This window comes from Carettochelys insculpta, chromosome 2 (genome assembly GCF_033958435.1).
Source record: "Carettochelys insculpta isolate YL-2023 chromosome 2, ASM3395843v1, whole genome shotgun sequence".
Lineage (NCBI taxonomy): Eukaryota > Metazoa > Chordata > Testudines > Carettochelyidae > Carettochelys > Carettochelys insculpta.
In genome coordinates, this window is record NC_134138.1 from 213290588 (window position 1) to 213303832 (window position 13245).

Consider the following 13245-nt stretch of genomic DNA (forward strand, 5'->3'; position numbering starts at 1 on the left):
GCTTTGACATAGACACACCAGATGATTTTGGCAGGACCTGCCTTCATGCAGCTGCAGCTGGAGGGTAAGTAGCAACTCTGCTTTCACTTTTAATTTTAATTTAATTGCCTTTAGTTTTTTCCTTAAGTCACTGATTCTGACACTGTTTTCCTCCCCTTTTCCCCCCAAAGGAGCGTTGTAGGTATGAATATAATTTCTTCAAGATGATTTCTTTCACGAGCTTTTAAAAGGTGTAAACTGTAATTTCTACTAAGTTATCAGTCTTTGATTTTAATAGCCAAACATAATCAGTTTTATCCCATGTTCAAGATTGGCTCAGAATGGACTAATTTTACGTGCCTCTTTTACAGCTTATAGAAAGTACAGACTGTTATTTAGGACTATAATTTACTAGTGTTATGTGTTAGGAGTATTTTGGAGACTGGTTAAAACGAGTCTGGTGCTCGCTGCTTTCTTCACTTTATCTCCTTTCCACTGAATTGCTCACAGTGAGGCATCAGAGCTGTAATTCTGGAAGCTTTTGAAAGAGGCTGTGCAAAATTGGTGAGAGGGTTCCCTATTGCCTTTCCCCATCCACAATTATATATAAACTAGTTACAACCCTTTGTGTGTGGGGGGGCGGGGGTATGTTTTGTTTGCCATGCTTGTAAATATTTAGGTATTCGATTAATATTTTTCCACTAACAAAAAAAAAAAAAGTTTTAGATGTTTTCACCCGCATGTGAGGGAAGTTGATGGTTCCATGAATGTGCACACAGACAGTAAGAGCGTGGAAACTTATGTTTAGTATATCCCAGCACATAGCTTTGTCAAGGTAGATTTGTTGATGTTCTGGAATTCAGTTAAAATGGGAAGTAAGGGCCTTTTGATTAATAGCGCTTATGGATAGATTGTGGGCTGAATTCTTCAGATCACAAGAAAACTAGTTTTTGACTAGCAATTCTCTCTCTAGATGGCTTGATGGAGAAAAGGCAGATGGCTACCAAAAAGTACTAAAAAACAGATAAATTAGTCCTAGAACTCAAGATGAGTCAGCTGGTTAATTAAGACACCTGGAGGCAATTTAAAACCTGGTCTAACCAGTTGAGGTAATTTGGTTCCAAGTGTCCTAATCAAACCTATGGAGGAGTGGTTAAAAGCCTCTCCATTAGTAAGTTCTGCAGCATGCCAGGAGTGGTGGGAGGAAGATGTGCTGTTGAAGAGCAGGATCTGTAGAGATGCTGTCTGGTACCAGATGAGAACCCTGTAGGTACAGAGGGCCCCAGATGTAAATCCCTACTACAGCAGGAGAGGCTGAGATAAGAAATCTAATCTGTTGCGTCCATGCCCAGAGAAGTCGCAAGAGACTAAAAGATTTTCCTCCTCCTTTCCCCTCCCCCCACACTATGCCCGTGATGAGAGTGGCTAAATCAGACTATGGCTTGTCCCTGAAGTTAAGGGAGTAGAATGAAAGCTATAGTGAGCCACTGAGGTGAGAAATTACACCAGAAGTTACTATTTTCCTCAGATGGGGAGGAAGAATACTCAACCTACTCCTATCCAGAAGCACAGACTCATGTGTGAAATGAAGCTTTGTGATAACGGGCCTCTTAGTCTACAGTTACACTGCAGCCCTATTTCAAAATAAGATATTTTGCAACACTATTTTGAAATATCTTAATTCAAAATAACAGAGCTACACACAAAATCCATTTCTGGATCCATAGTACTATTTCAAAATAGTGCCATTGGAGCCTATTATGGCTTATTTAGAAATAGCGCCATTCTGCATCTTAATAATACCTGTTCCAAAATAGGAGCTATTCCTCTCATTTTGGGGTTACCAATTTCAAAATAACCCACCTGCTATTTCAAAATAGTGTGTTCATAGTGTAGATGGCAGCTCAGTTATTTTGAAATAACTGCTGTTATTTCAAAATAACTGGGCAGTGTAGCTGTAGCCTTAGGGCATGCATATAAGCATTAGATCCTAAAACTGCAGACGCTTGTGCTACGTCTACACTTCAGAGATCTTTCAAAAGAAGCCCTTCTGGAAGAGTGCGTCCACACACACAAAAGAGAATCAAAAGAGTGATATGCTCTTTCGAAAGAGTATCCACACAGCCCCCGCTAGTTCAAAAGAACAGGCCAGGGGTCAAAAAATCAGGCCCCATGAGGACTGCTGTTTCATGGGGAAAAAGCGGCCTGTGGAGTGTCTACACGTGTTTTCTTTCAAAAGGGGGCACTCTTCTTGAAATGGGAAAGGAAGAGTGATTTCAAAAGAGTGCTGCATTCTTTCGATTTACTTTCGAAAGAATGCCTTTTGTGTGTAGATGCTCCACCGGATCTTTGAAAAGAGCCTTCTTCTTTTGAAAAATCATTTGAAAGAACTTGCTGCTGTAGATGCTGCCTTGTATGCAACTAAAGCACAATATTAGTCCTGCTGACTTTCATAGGCCATTAAATAATAACGAATAAAGCAAAGTGTGTTCAGAAGTACTGGAAAGAGCACTATAAAATTAGTGTACAGAATAGCAATTCAATATTGCCTAGAAAAATTGGACAGTATATTGTAAATGTGTAGGTGCAAACAGCCTTCAAGAAGTCAAATGGGTAGTTCTGCATGCTCATATTTTAAAGTAATGTTGTAAACCCTTTGGCACTTTGTATAGGTTCTGTTATGTTTCCTGGTAGAGCCCTGCAAATAAGTGTCTGCCTATGGATGCATCTGGACCTTTCTTGAATAGATGTGGATCCAAACTTTAGATGTAAAGTCCATCAACTCTGCAGATATCTGCTTCATTGCTAATGATCATGATTACATGAATAAAAAGTTTGGATCCACATCCAATCTACAGTATTGTATTTGCTGGTATAAAATATCCTTAGAATAAAAACTATTTGCTGTGATATGATCTCTCTTAGCCACACGTTTAGCCATCATATCATAATCTTTAGTAATTTCCCCTCTCTGACCATTATGTTCAGATATTGCCATAAATAATTTTTAAGCTAAGTGTTTTGCATGGCTCTAATTAATGGCTTTAAGATAAGTAAACAAAAGATTTTTCAGGAAGAACTTACTGCAGGTTGAATCTTGGTAAAAAGCTTCTTAGCAGGCACTAATACTTTCCAGTAAGTTTCTATCAAATTAGAAGTGTTTGTACTACTTCTCTGCAATGCTCTTGTTTACATAGCGTGCCCTTTGAAAGCAATTCTGACATTCAGACCATACGTTTGTTTATGGTCCTTAATGTTTTATTTGACAATTTTAAAATCTGCTGTTGGTGTTTTATATGTAAAATATGTGATTCATTATAGTATTGTATGCTAGGGCCCTACCAAATTCATTGTCCATTTTGGCTAACTTCACAGTCATAGGATATTTTTAAATTCTATATTTTGTTATTTAAGCTATTTAAATTTGAAATTTTACAATATTGTAACTGCAAGGATCCTGACCATAAAAAATTTTGTCAGTTACACCCTTACTGTAGAAGAGTTTGTGGTACTGCTGCCTTTACTTCTGCTCTGCCGTTGGCCCCAGTGGTGCCTTCAGAGGTGGGCAGCTGGAAAGTGGTGGCTGCAAGCTAGGAGCGCGGCAGTGAAGGCAGAGCCACCACCAACTGGAGTAAGACTGGAACAATGTGGTATTGCTGCTTTTCCTTCCATGCTGCTGCCTGCAGAGCTGGACCCTCAGTCAGAAGCCACTACTCTCCAGCTGCCTAACTCTGAAGGCAGTGCAGAAGTAAGGGTGGTAATATTACTCCCCTTAAAATAACCCTACAACCCTCTGCAACTCCTTTTTGGGTCCGATGACCCAGTTTGAGAAACGCTGATCTCATGAAATCTTGTATAGTACAGGGTAAAAATACACCGAAGGCCATATTTCTCTGTCTGTGATAAGATTTTTTTTTTCTCCCCCGGCCATGAATTTTATAGGGTTCTAATGATAAAACAACTGTGCAGCAGTTGTGATACTTTGGAAAGGACACTTTGTGCTTCAACATAATTTAACTTGCAATCAATGTTGCATTAATTAATAGGAACTTGGAGTGCCTAAACCTTCTGCTCAACACTGGTGCAGACTTCAACAAAAAGGACAAATTTGGGAGGTAGGACACAACATTCTAAGTTTGTGGATTTTAGAACTCTGTTAAAACATGCACATAAGTAGCACAATATTTCTGTGCGAAGGAGCACATATTCCATCACAGCTCATTGCTTTTGGAATTAGTTATTCGTAATAAATTGATGGGGCCCCAAGTAAGCACTACAACCAATTTAAGTTTCTTATTGAAAGTTTATAATTCTAACAAAACACAAGATGTTTGATTTGTTACAAATCACCTTCTAACAGAATGTGTGTGGTTTTGTATGTATTTCTTCTTCCAAATGAGGCCATCAATTACCATATGTTACTGTAATTCTAATAAAGCTGTTTTTGGTACAAAGTGCTCCTAATGGGTTTGTGGGTCTCAACCTGTGGATTTACTGGCATTTTCTCGCTGAGCCTGCTCTGTCGCTCTAGACCCACAGTCCCCCTGTAGGACAGGAGTGCCAGGACCAGCTCCCTGCTTCTGAGGAGGTGAGGCAGGGTGGGTCTCATGCCTCGCAGGCTGGATCCACCCTGTGGGCTCTGCCTGGGGGGGGAGGGAGGAAGTGGCACCACATGTTGCCTCTGTCTTTACTTCCCCCCCAACTCCCACTGGACTGTGGGAGTGGCAGTGCAGGGAACTGAAGGCTTTACCCCCACTGCTCCCATTAGCCAGAATTGCTACCAACTGGGAGAGGACAGGGCGCCGAGAGCCACTTGTGTCCCCATGTAGTTGTGCAGGTAAACACCCCTTCATCACCTTCACAGACACCCACCCCCCCGCCATGTTCAACATCCTACCACCTGCCCACATCTCCCAGCTTGCTCCTGAACCACCTCCCAATCCTATCCCACTCCTGTGCCCCACCTCCTGCCTGGACTCCCCCCATCTGGTCCTGCACCTTGCCTCTCGTCCAGACCCTGCACCCACTTCCCAGCATCCCCCTCCCATACACTGAACCCTTCATATTTGCATTTTTGTGCCCCTCAGAGCCTGGGGGCCCACAGAAGTGTCTAGCCCAGGTGCCCTGGCTCGGGGGCTGGAGTGCGAGGAGAGTGATATGAGTATCTTGTGCTTCTCAGTCAGGGTCACCTCAGTGAGGGGTGGGGGACTTTTTGGAGGAGGGAGATTGTTGTTGCTTCTCTTTTTTTGTGTGGTCCACAATTGACCCACAAAAAAATCAGTAGCCCCTGACCCAAAAAGATCCCCACCCCTGCCCTAAATGGACTCTTGAATTTTGTTCTGGTCATCCTTTGTGGCTTTGCACTCTGGATGATTAGATTTTCTCATGGTTTGTCAGTTAATAGCCTAAAATTAGGTTGTTTGAAAGAAGAAGATGGTTCACTAATTCTTCCATTTTGTTGTGCATGTATACACACCTCTCGGCACACACAAGCTTTGTGTGTTTTGACTGACAAATATGTACCATGGAATGCTATAACTTTTTAAAAAATTAGTTTTACTGAACCATGTAATATTCACCTATATTGAAACTGAATTATTCAGCCAGTAATAAAGTAGAATATAAACATGGTTTTAAAAATTGATTGTATTTTGTCATTAATCTCTTGTATGCCCTTCTCTTGTATTTATATGTGCACTAAAGAACTCCACTTCATTATGCTGCTGCCAATTGTAATTACCAGTGCCTGTTTGCCCTTGTGGGATCTGGAGCTAGTGTAAATGACCTTGACGAGCGGGGTTGTACACCATTGCACTATGCAGCTTCATCAGACACAGATGGCAAGTAGGTGTTGTGTTTTCTATGAAAGGGGGAATATTTAAAGACTTCACAGCTGCTATACTTACTGGGACAATTGCACTCTTTAAATGGGGAGAAGGTCTAAGGAAAAGAACTAATCGATCGTAGGATGAGTGTGAGCTGCTGGCATGATGCAGTCCTGTAAAAAGGCTAGGATGCATCAGGCAACATATTTCAGTAGAGACAGGAACATTTTAATACCATTGTGCAAGGTACTTCTGAGACCTCATCTGGAATACTGTATGCAGTTCTGATCTCCCATGTTCGAGGTATCTGAATTAAACTGTAATAAGTAGAGAGAAAGGATTACTAGAGTGAGCTGAGGAATGGAAAACCTGCTTACAAGAGGAGACTCAAAAAGCTTGGCTTGTTTAGCTTAAATGAAAGAAGGCTGATGGGAGAGATGATTGCCATCTATAAATACATAAGAGGAATAAATACCAGGGAGGGATAGCAGTTGAGCTCCAGTGTGAACACAAGAACAAATGGTTATAAACTGGATATAAAATTATACAAAGGTTTCTAACTATCAGAGAAATGAAGTTCTGGAACAGCTTTCCAAGAGGAGCAGTGGAGCCAGAAAAATAGAACTTGCTTCAGAACTGAGCTTGATAAGTTTATGTAGAAGATGATATGACATTGCCTACAGTGGCATGTAGCCGATCTGCTACTGCTAACAACAAATATCTCCAATAACTGATTATGGAACACTTTATAGGGAGGGCTCTGAGCACAGAGAATTCTTTTCCAAGTGTCTAGTTGGTGGGTCTTCCTCGTAGGCTCAGGGTGTAACTTATTACCGTATTTGGGATCCAGAAGAAATTTTCCTCTGGGTTAGATTGGCAGAGACCCTGGTCATAGTTTTTGCTTTTCTTTGCAGTGTGGGGTATGGGTTACTTGCAGGTTTAAACTACTGGTCATGCTCAATGTTCCCTCTATTTATTTCCATGCATGTGTGGAATAAATTTTATGTGCATCATGGCATATGCAGGTGTGCATCACCAGTAGAAACACAAGCTGCTGTCTGTGGGAGCTCTGCCATTCGGCGGCTTGTCACCTGAACTTCTCCTGGATAGCTGCCCAAGTGCTGAGTTTACAGGGAACACTGGTCATGCTTCTCCAATCTTTTTACAGTCTGCAAGCTAGTTTACCATATGCTGTGGTAGGCATGTGTAGGATCTTGAAAGTTGTTATTGCTCTAAATGCCCTTGATCACAACAGGGAAAAATCAGAAGCTCACTGTGCTCTCAGAAAAACTCATACAGAAAAATGTAGAGACCAAAAACTCCGGGTGGCTACTTCTCACAAAACAGTCACTCAGTAGCTGACGCATCAGTCCTCTTCCTCAAAGGAAACTGCACAGCATTGTCAGAAGACAAACCTGTAAGCTTAAATTTATTACTCAGCTTAGACTCTAAAAGTCATGGAGTGAATAAAGATATGGGATTTATGGCTTATTACACAATCTGTGGCCAGCTCTACACTAGTGGATAAGTTGATATTAAAATATGCACCTCCGGGCACGTTAATTGCGTAGCTGGAGTTGATGTAGCTTGATTCAAACTTTAGTGCCATCCCTAAAGCAGGAGGTTGATGTGAGAAAATGGCATCTTCTTCAAGTGGTCCCTGTGGGTGCTCCACAGTAGGTGTCGGGCTCGCGGGGCACCGCAGATTGGAATTCTTCTAGCAGTTTCCACTGGATCGCGCATGTGCCGATGCGCGCCTCTCCCTTGCACACCCTCGGTCATGTGCACGATCCGGTCCCCGCCAGTTCCTTCTCAACTGCCAACGGCTGCAGACGGAATCCGCTCCGGCTCTAAAGCCTGAGACAGATAAGGTAGTTGTTTTTACTTGTTAGCTCGTTGTTCTTACTATTATACAAAAAAAAAAAAAAAGTGGGAAAAAAACCCTTGCAAAATAGTAGGAGAGAAGAGGAACGGAGAGAAGGGGAGCGGACAAAGAAGGCTGGTTAAGCCGTCCGCTACCCTGAAGGCCGTGAATGTTATTTGGGTTGTAGAACACACTGATTAGCAGCTAAATACCCTATTAACAGTAAAGACTCACCGCAATGTCTTCCTCGGGGTTTAAGAAGTGTGAGTCATGCCGCGAGGCTATGCCAGCCTCTGATGGGCATAGTAAGTGCATTCGCTGCCTGGGGGAGTCCCATGTTACCCAGAAGTGTTCGCACTGCGCTAAGCTTACATCCAGGGCCAGGAAGGACAGAGAGATGAGGCTCAAAATGATCTTGTTTGATAAGGCCCTTCAGCCTGAGCCACCGGAGAAGCCTCACACAGAAGGGCCCTCTGGGTCACATAAAAGGAAGGCGGCTTCTTTGACTCCCTCTGTGCAAAAGAAGAGGAAACTCTCCCTGGCTCGATCTTTGCCGGCAGTTTCAGCGTGCAGGACGAGCGGAACGCAGAGCCCTGAGCCACAGGCTGATGAACGCGGCAGCCCGGTAGCACACGTGGCTGGGGCCGGGCCTCCGGCTGTTCAGCAGTCGGCACTGAGGGTGCTGCGGGCGCCAGCGCAGCAAGTGCTGCAATCGGCGGCACCGGCTCTCACGGCACTGATGGCGCAGGGGCACCCAGCACGGGGCCCGGCGGCGCCGGAGGAAGCTACCTGCGCAGCACCACTTATGACGGCACCGACAGCGGGGCCAAGATCCCCGGCACGGGAGGTGGCGGCGCCCACCCTGCAGGGGCGGGGAAAAGCTAGAGCCAAAACCCGGCACCTCAGTCCATCTCCAGGCAGGGCTGCGATGCCGTTATCACCCAGGCCCCACTCCCCCTCCCCCCCGAGATACACACGTCGTGTTGCAGGGCGGCAACTCCACCGGCCTATTTCAGACCTCCCTCTCCGTTCCTCCAACCACATTCGCCCTTTTTGGGCATGGATCCCTATGAGTATTATCACATACCAGCTTCACCATTATCAATGGCGTCACGGAGATCCCGCTCTCCCAGACATCATGGGTACACACTCGGATCGTGGTCCAGGTCTCCATCACCAGGCCCTTGTCCATGATGTTATGGCCGTCCTCATCATACTGAACACCGACATTGGAGGACTAGATCCAGGGGCAGATCCCCTCCCACTCCTCACCAATACCCCCGTGTACATTCTCGCTCTGGGAGACGAATGCAGCTGTCCCAGGGGAATTTGGTCCAGAGTCCCGAGACTTTCCTTCACAGCCCACGAGGGAGCAAGCATACCAGCGAACTCAGGAACCAGAGGACTTGGGGGAGGTTTATCCTAGCGGCTCTTCCTCATCCTCCACAGATGAGGCAATTGTCCCTGGGGATGTCTCCCCTCCGGATGACCTTAAACAATTCCAAGAGCTGTTCAAAAGAGTAGCGTACACGCAGGACATTCAAATAGCAGAGGTGCAGGAGAAGCATCATAAACTCCTGAAAAATTTGAGACCCCCGGCTTCATCTAAAATCGCTGTTCCACTGGACGAAGCCATTATGGAGTCAGCCACTAACATATGGCAGACTCTGGCCTCTATTCCACCTACGAATAAAAGGGCAGATAAGAAATACTTCGTCCCAGCCAAGGGCATGGAATTCCTGTGTAGCCACCCACAGCCCAGTTCTTTGGTGGTTGAATCGTCTCAGCAGAGGTCGAAGACACCTCAGTACAAATCAGGGGGGTCAGATAAAGATGCTAAGAAATTAGAGCTATCGGCAGGAAGGTTTACTCCTCCTCTACCTTATTACTGAGAATGGCAAACTACGCGGCACATTTATCAAACCATAACTTTGACGACTACTCTAGACTTACCTCTCTCATGGATTCCCTCCTGGAAGACAAGAAGCCGGTGTTAAAGGCGATCGTCCAGGAGGGCTACGTGGCCTCACAAACGGGAGTTCAGATTGCCCTGGACGTGGCGGACACAGCGGCACGCTCAACAGCCTCAGCAGTGGTAATGCATAGGGAGTCCTGGCTCCAGACGTCTGGTATCCCCCGAGATCTACAGGCGAAGATCGTGGATCTTCCCTTTGACAAGCAAAAGCTGTTTGCAGAATCAACCGACTCGGTCCTACACTCTAGCAAAGATTCAAGGGCCACACTTAAGACCTTGGGTATCTACACTCCTCCATACAAGAAAAAGGAATTCTATCCTCAGCAAAGGCTCTACGCTTACCAACCACAGCGCGCACAGTAGCAGCGAGGCTATGACCAAGGACGCCATCAACAGCAGCAATAGTACAGGGCCCCCAGGCGACGTTCTAAACAAAGTCGCACAAACTCGGGGCAAGCCCAGAGGCAGCAAGTTTGACGGGTATGTCAAGGACTACACTATCAACACCATCGCTCAATGCCACTCTCACCTCATGTTCCATCATCGCCTCAAACCGTTCCACTCCCAATGGCAAAATATCATAACAGACAAATGGGTGTTGGAAATTATAGCCACGGGTTACACGATCCCCTTCCAGTCATTACCACTGATGAAACGTCCCACCCGGCCTCTTCTCAGGGACCCTTCTCACGAGGCGTGGCTGAAGCAGGAGGTAAATCACCTCATGTTCATAGGGGCGGTGGAAAGAGTACTGGAACAATTCCAAGGAAAAGGTTTTTGCTGACGATACTTCCTAACAGAGAAGAAAACAGGAGGTTGGAGGCCGATTTTTGGACCTTCAGGGCCTCAACAGATACTTGCGCAAGCAGCGCTTCCGGATGATTACAATTGCCTCCGTACTTATGGCACTGGATGATGGAGACTAGTTTGCAGCCCTCGACTTACAAGACGCTTACTTTCATATAACAATCCACCCGGCACACAGACGCTTCCTCTGCTTCACGGTCGGCGGGGAGCATTTCAATTACAGGGTTCTTCCGTTCGGCCTATCCTCAGCACCCAGAGTCTTTACCAAAACCCTGGCAGTGGTATCAGCTTACCTGCACAGGCAGGGCGTGTTTATTTTGCCATACCTGGACGACTGCCAACTGAAAGGGGCCTCAAAGGCGGAGGTCCTATGCATGATACACGTTACCACGAACACGTTTACTTCGCTGGGCCTAGTTATCAACCTTGCAAAGTCAAAGACCGAACCCACGCAAGATATAGAGTTCATAGGGGCACGCATAAATTCTATCGCATTGAGAGTATACCTGCCCAACTCCCGCTTCCACACCATCAAATCCTTGGTGCAAGTCATGATGTAGAGCCCCGCGGTGCCGATCCTAACATGCCTGCAACTGTTGGGGCACATGGCGGCCGCCACGTTTGTGGTACAGAATGCCAGGTTACACATGCAAAGCCTGCAGCATTGGCTGGCGAGCGTTTACAGACCGGCAGCCCATACCATTCACAGGGTAGTATCGCCCACGACAGAAGTACGGAAGTCGCTCGCGTGGTGGGCAGATCCCAAGAACCTGCTAGTGGGAGTGCCCTTCCACCAACCACAAATTTCCATTTTTCTCACAACCGACGCCTCCCACATAGGATGGGGAGCGCACATTGGCAGCAAGGTGACGCAAGGGCTATGGTCCCCCGCGGAACAGACACTGCACATAAACATACTGGAGCTCAGAGCAGTGTTCAATGCATGCAGACATTTTCGGAAATACCTGCACGGCAAAGTAGTCAGGATCGATACCAACAATACCTCCAACATGTTCCACATCAATCACAAGGAGGGGCACGGTCCCATGCGCTATGTGCAGAAGCAGTCCAATTGTGGAATTGGTGCATTGCCAGCAACATAACGTTGAAAGCCTCGTATTTGCCGGGCGCCCACAACGTGAAGGCAGATCAACTGAGCAGGCGCTTTGCACTCAATGCACGAATGGCAGATCCGCTCCGACCTGCTACGACGCATATTTCGCACCTGGGGGTTTCCCCAAGTCTATTTGTTTGCCACCCAGGGCAACAAGAAGTGCCCTCAGTACTGCTCCAGAGCAGGAATAGGGCGGGGTCCCTGGTGGACGCATCCATGATCTCATGGAAGGGCCCTCTACTCTATGCGTTTCCCCCCACAACACTTATCCACAAGGTTCTGCAGAAAGCCAGAAGGGAGGGAGCTCGCATGATACCCATAGTTCCAACTTGGGACCGACAACAATGGTTTCCCGTGCTTCTGCGCATGACGGATCGTCCACCACTCCCCCTACCGGTAGCACCGGACTTACTCACACAGGCTCGGGGTCCATAGTGCACCCGCACCCCCAGGGACTCCGCCTACAAGCATGGTTAATCCATGGCTCAGCGCCTTAGAGAGCACGTGTACGGAGGGAGTAAGACAAGTCTTAGAGTGTAGCCGAAGGACCTCCACCAGGAGGACTTACGAACAGAAATGGACACGCTTTACTGCCTGGTGCTCTGCCAAACAGTTAGCTCCTCTTGATGTCCCTATAACTGTAACTTTAGAATACCTGCTGGACCTCAAACGAGACGGGCTCTCTCTATCCTTGCTAAAAGTCCACGTCACAGCTATATCGGTTTTTCGGCACAACAAGGAAGGGCCTATCGTATTCGCCCATCCTGTCGTCACAAGGTTCTTGAAGGGGCTGGTAAACCTGTACCCTCCTCGAAAACTGCTACCACCGTCGTGGAGTTTGGACTTGGTACTCCACACGCTATCGGGACCACCCTTCGAACCATTAACCACGGTACCCCTCTGACTACTTACCATGAAAAGGACCTTCCTTCTTGCAATTACATCAGCCCACAGGGTGAGCGAGCTCGCAGCAGTGATGGTAACGCCGCCCTGCACAGTATTCTCAAAGGAGGCGGTGATCTTACGGTTACACCCAGCCTTCATTCCGAAAGTTTCCTTGGAGTTCCACATTAACGAACAAATAGTATTACCCTCGTTTTACCCGAAGCCTCACAGCTCCAGGAAGGAGGCATGCCTGCACCTCCTAGATGTGAGGAGGGCGTTGGCCTTTTACATAGACAGAACTAAGCCCTTCCGGAAAACGGACAGGCTTCTGGTGTCTCTCACTCCCATGTCGAAAGGGGAAGGCCTCTCTTCCCAGAGAATTTCAAATCGCATTGTGTCCTGTATAAAACTGTGCTACAAGCTTCGAAAGACCCCTTTGCTAGCCCCGCCCAGGGCTCACTCCACCAGAGCGGTGGCGGCGTCAACGGCCTTGTTCAAGGGAATCGCGTTGAAAGACATTTGCAGAGCGGCGACTTGGTCATCCTACGACACCTTCGCCAAGCATTATGCCCTGCATCGGGTGTTCGATGAGGATACCCGTCTGTCAACAGCAGTCCTCTCGGGGGCAAGCTGCACATGAATCGAGTACCCACCTCCTTACTTGGGGTTCCTGCTGGGTAGTCGCCTACTGTGGAGCACCCACAGGGACCACTCGAAGAAGAAAGAGAAGTTACTCACTTGTAGTAACGATTGTTCTTCGAGATGTGTCCCCGTGGGTGCTCCACTACCCGCCCAT

At 46.7% G+C, this 13245-nt stretch overlaps 1 protein-coding gene across 7 annotated transcripts in view; it reads left to right on the forward strand.

Moving 5' to 3' along the window:
• The window catches only part of ANKRD28 (ankyrin repeat domain 28), a 200592-nt gene that overhangs the window by 146620 nt on the left and 40727 nt on the right, over positions 1 to 13245 (forward strand). For all 7 annotated transcript variants that reach the window (XM_074984527.1, XM_074984528.1, XM_074984526.1 and 4 more), the window contains 3 exons: positions 1 to 64; positions 4026 to 4094; positions 5683 to 5823. In XM_074984527.1, coding sequence (XP_074840628.1) covers positions 1 to 64; positions 4026 to 4094; positions 5683 to 5823 — 274 coding nt within the window. The remainder of the gene's footprint in view (positions 65 to 4025; positions 4095 to 5682; positions 5824 to 13245) is intronic.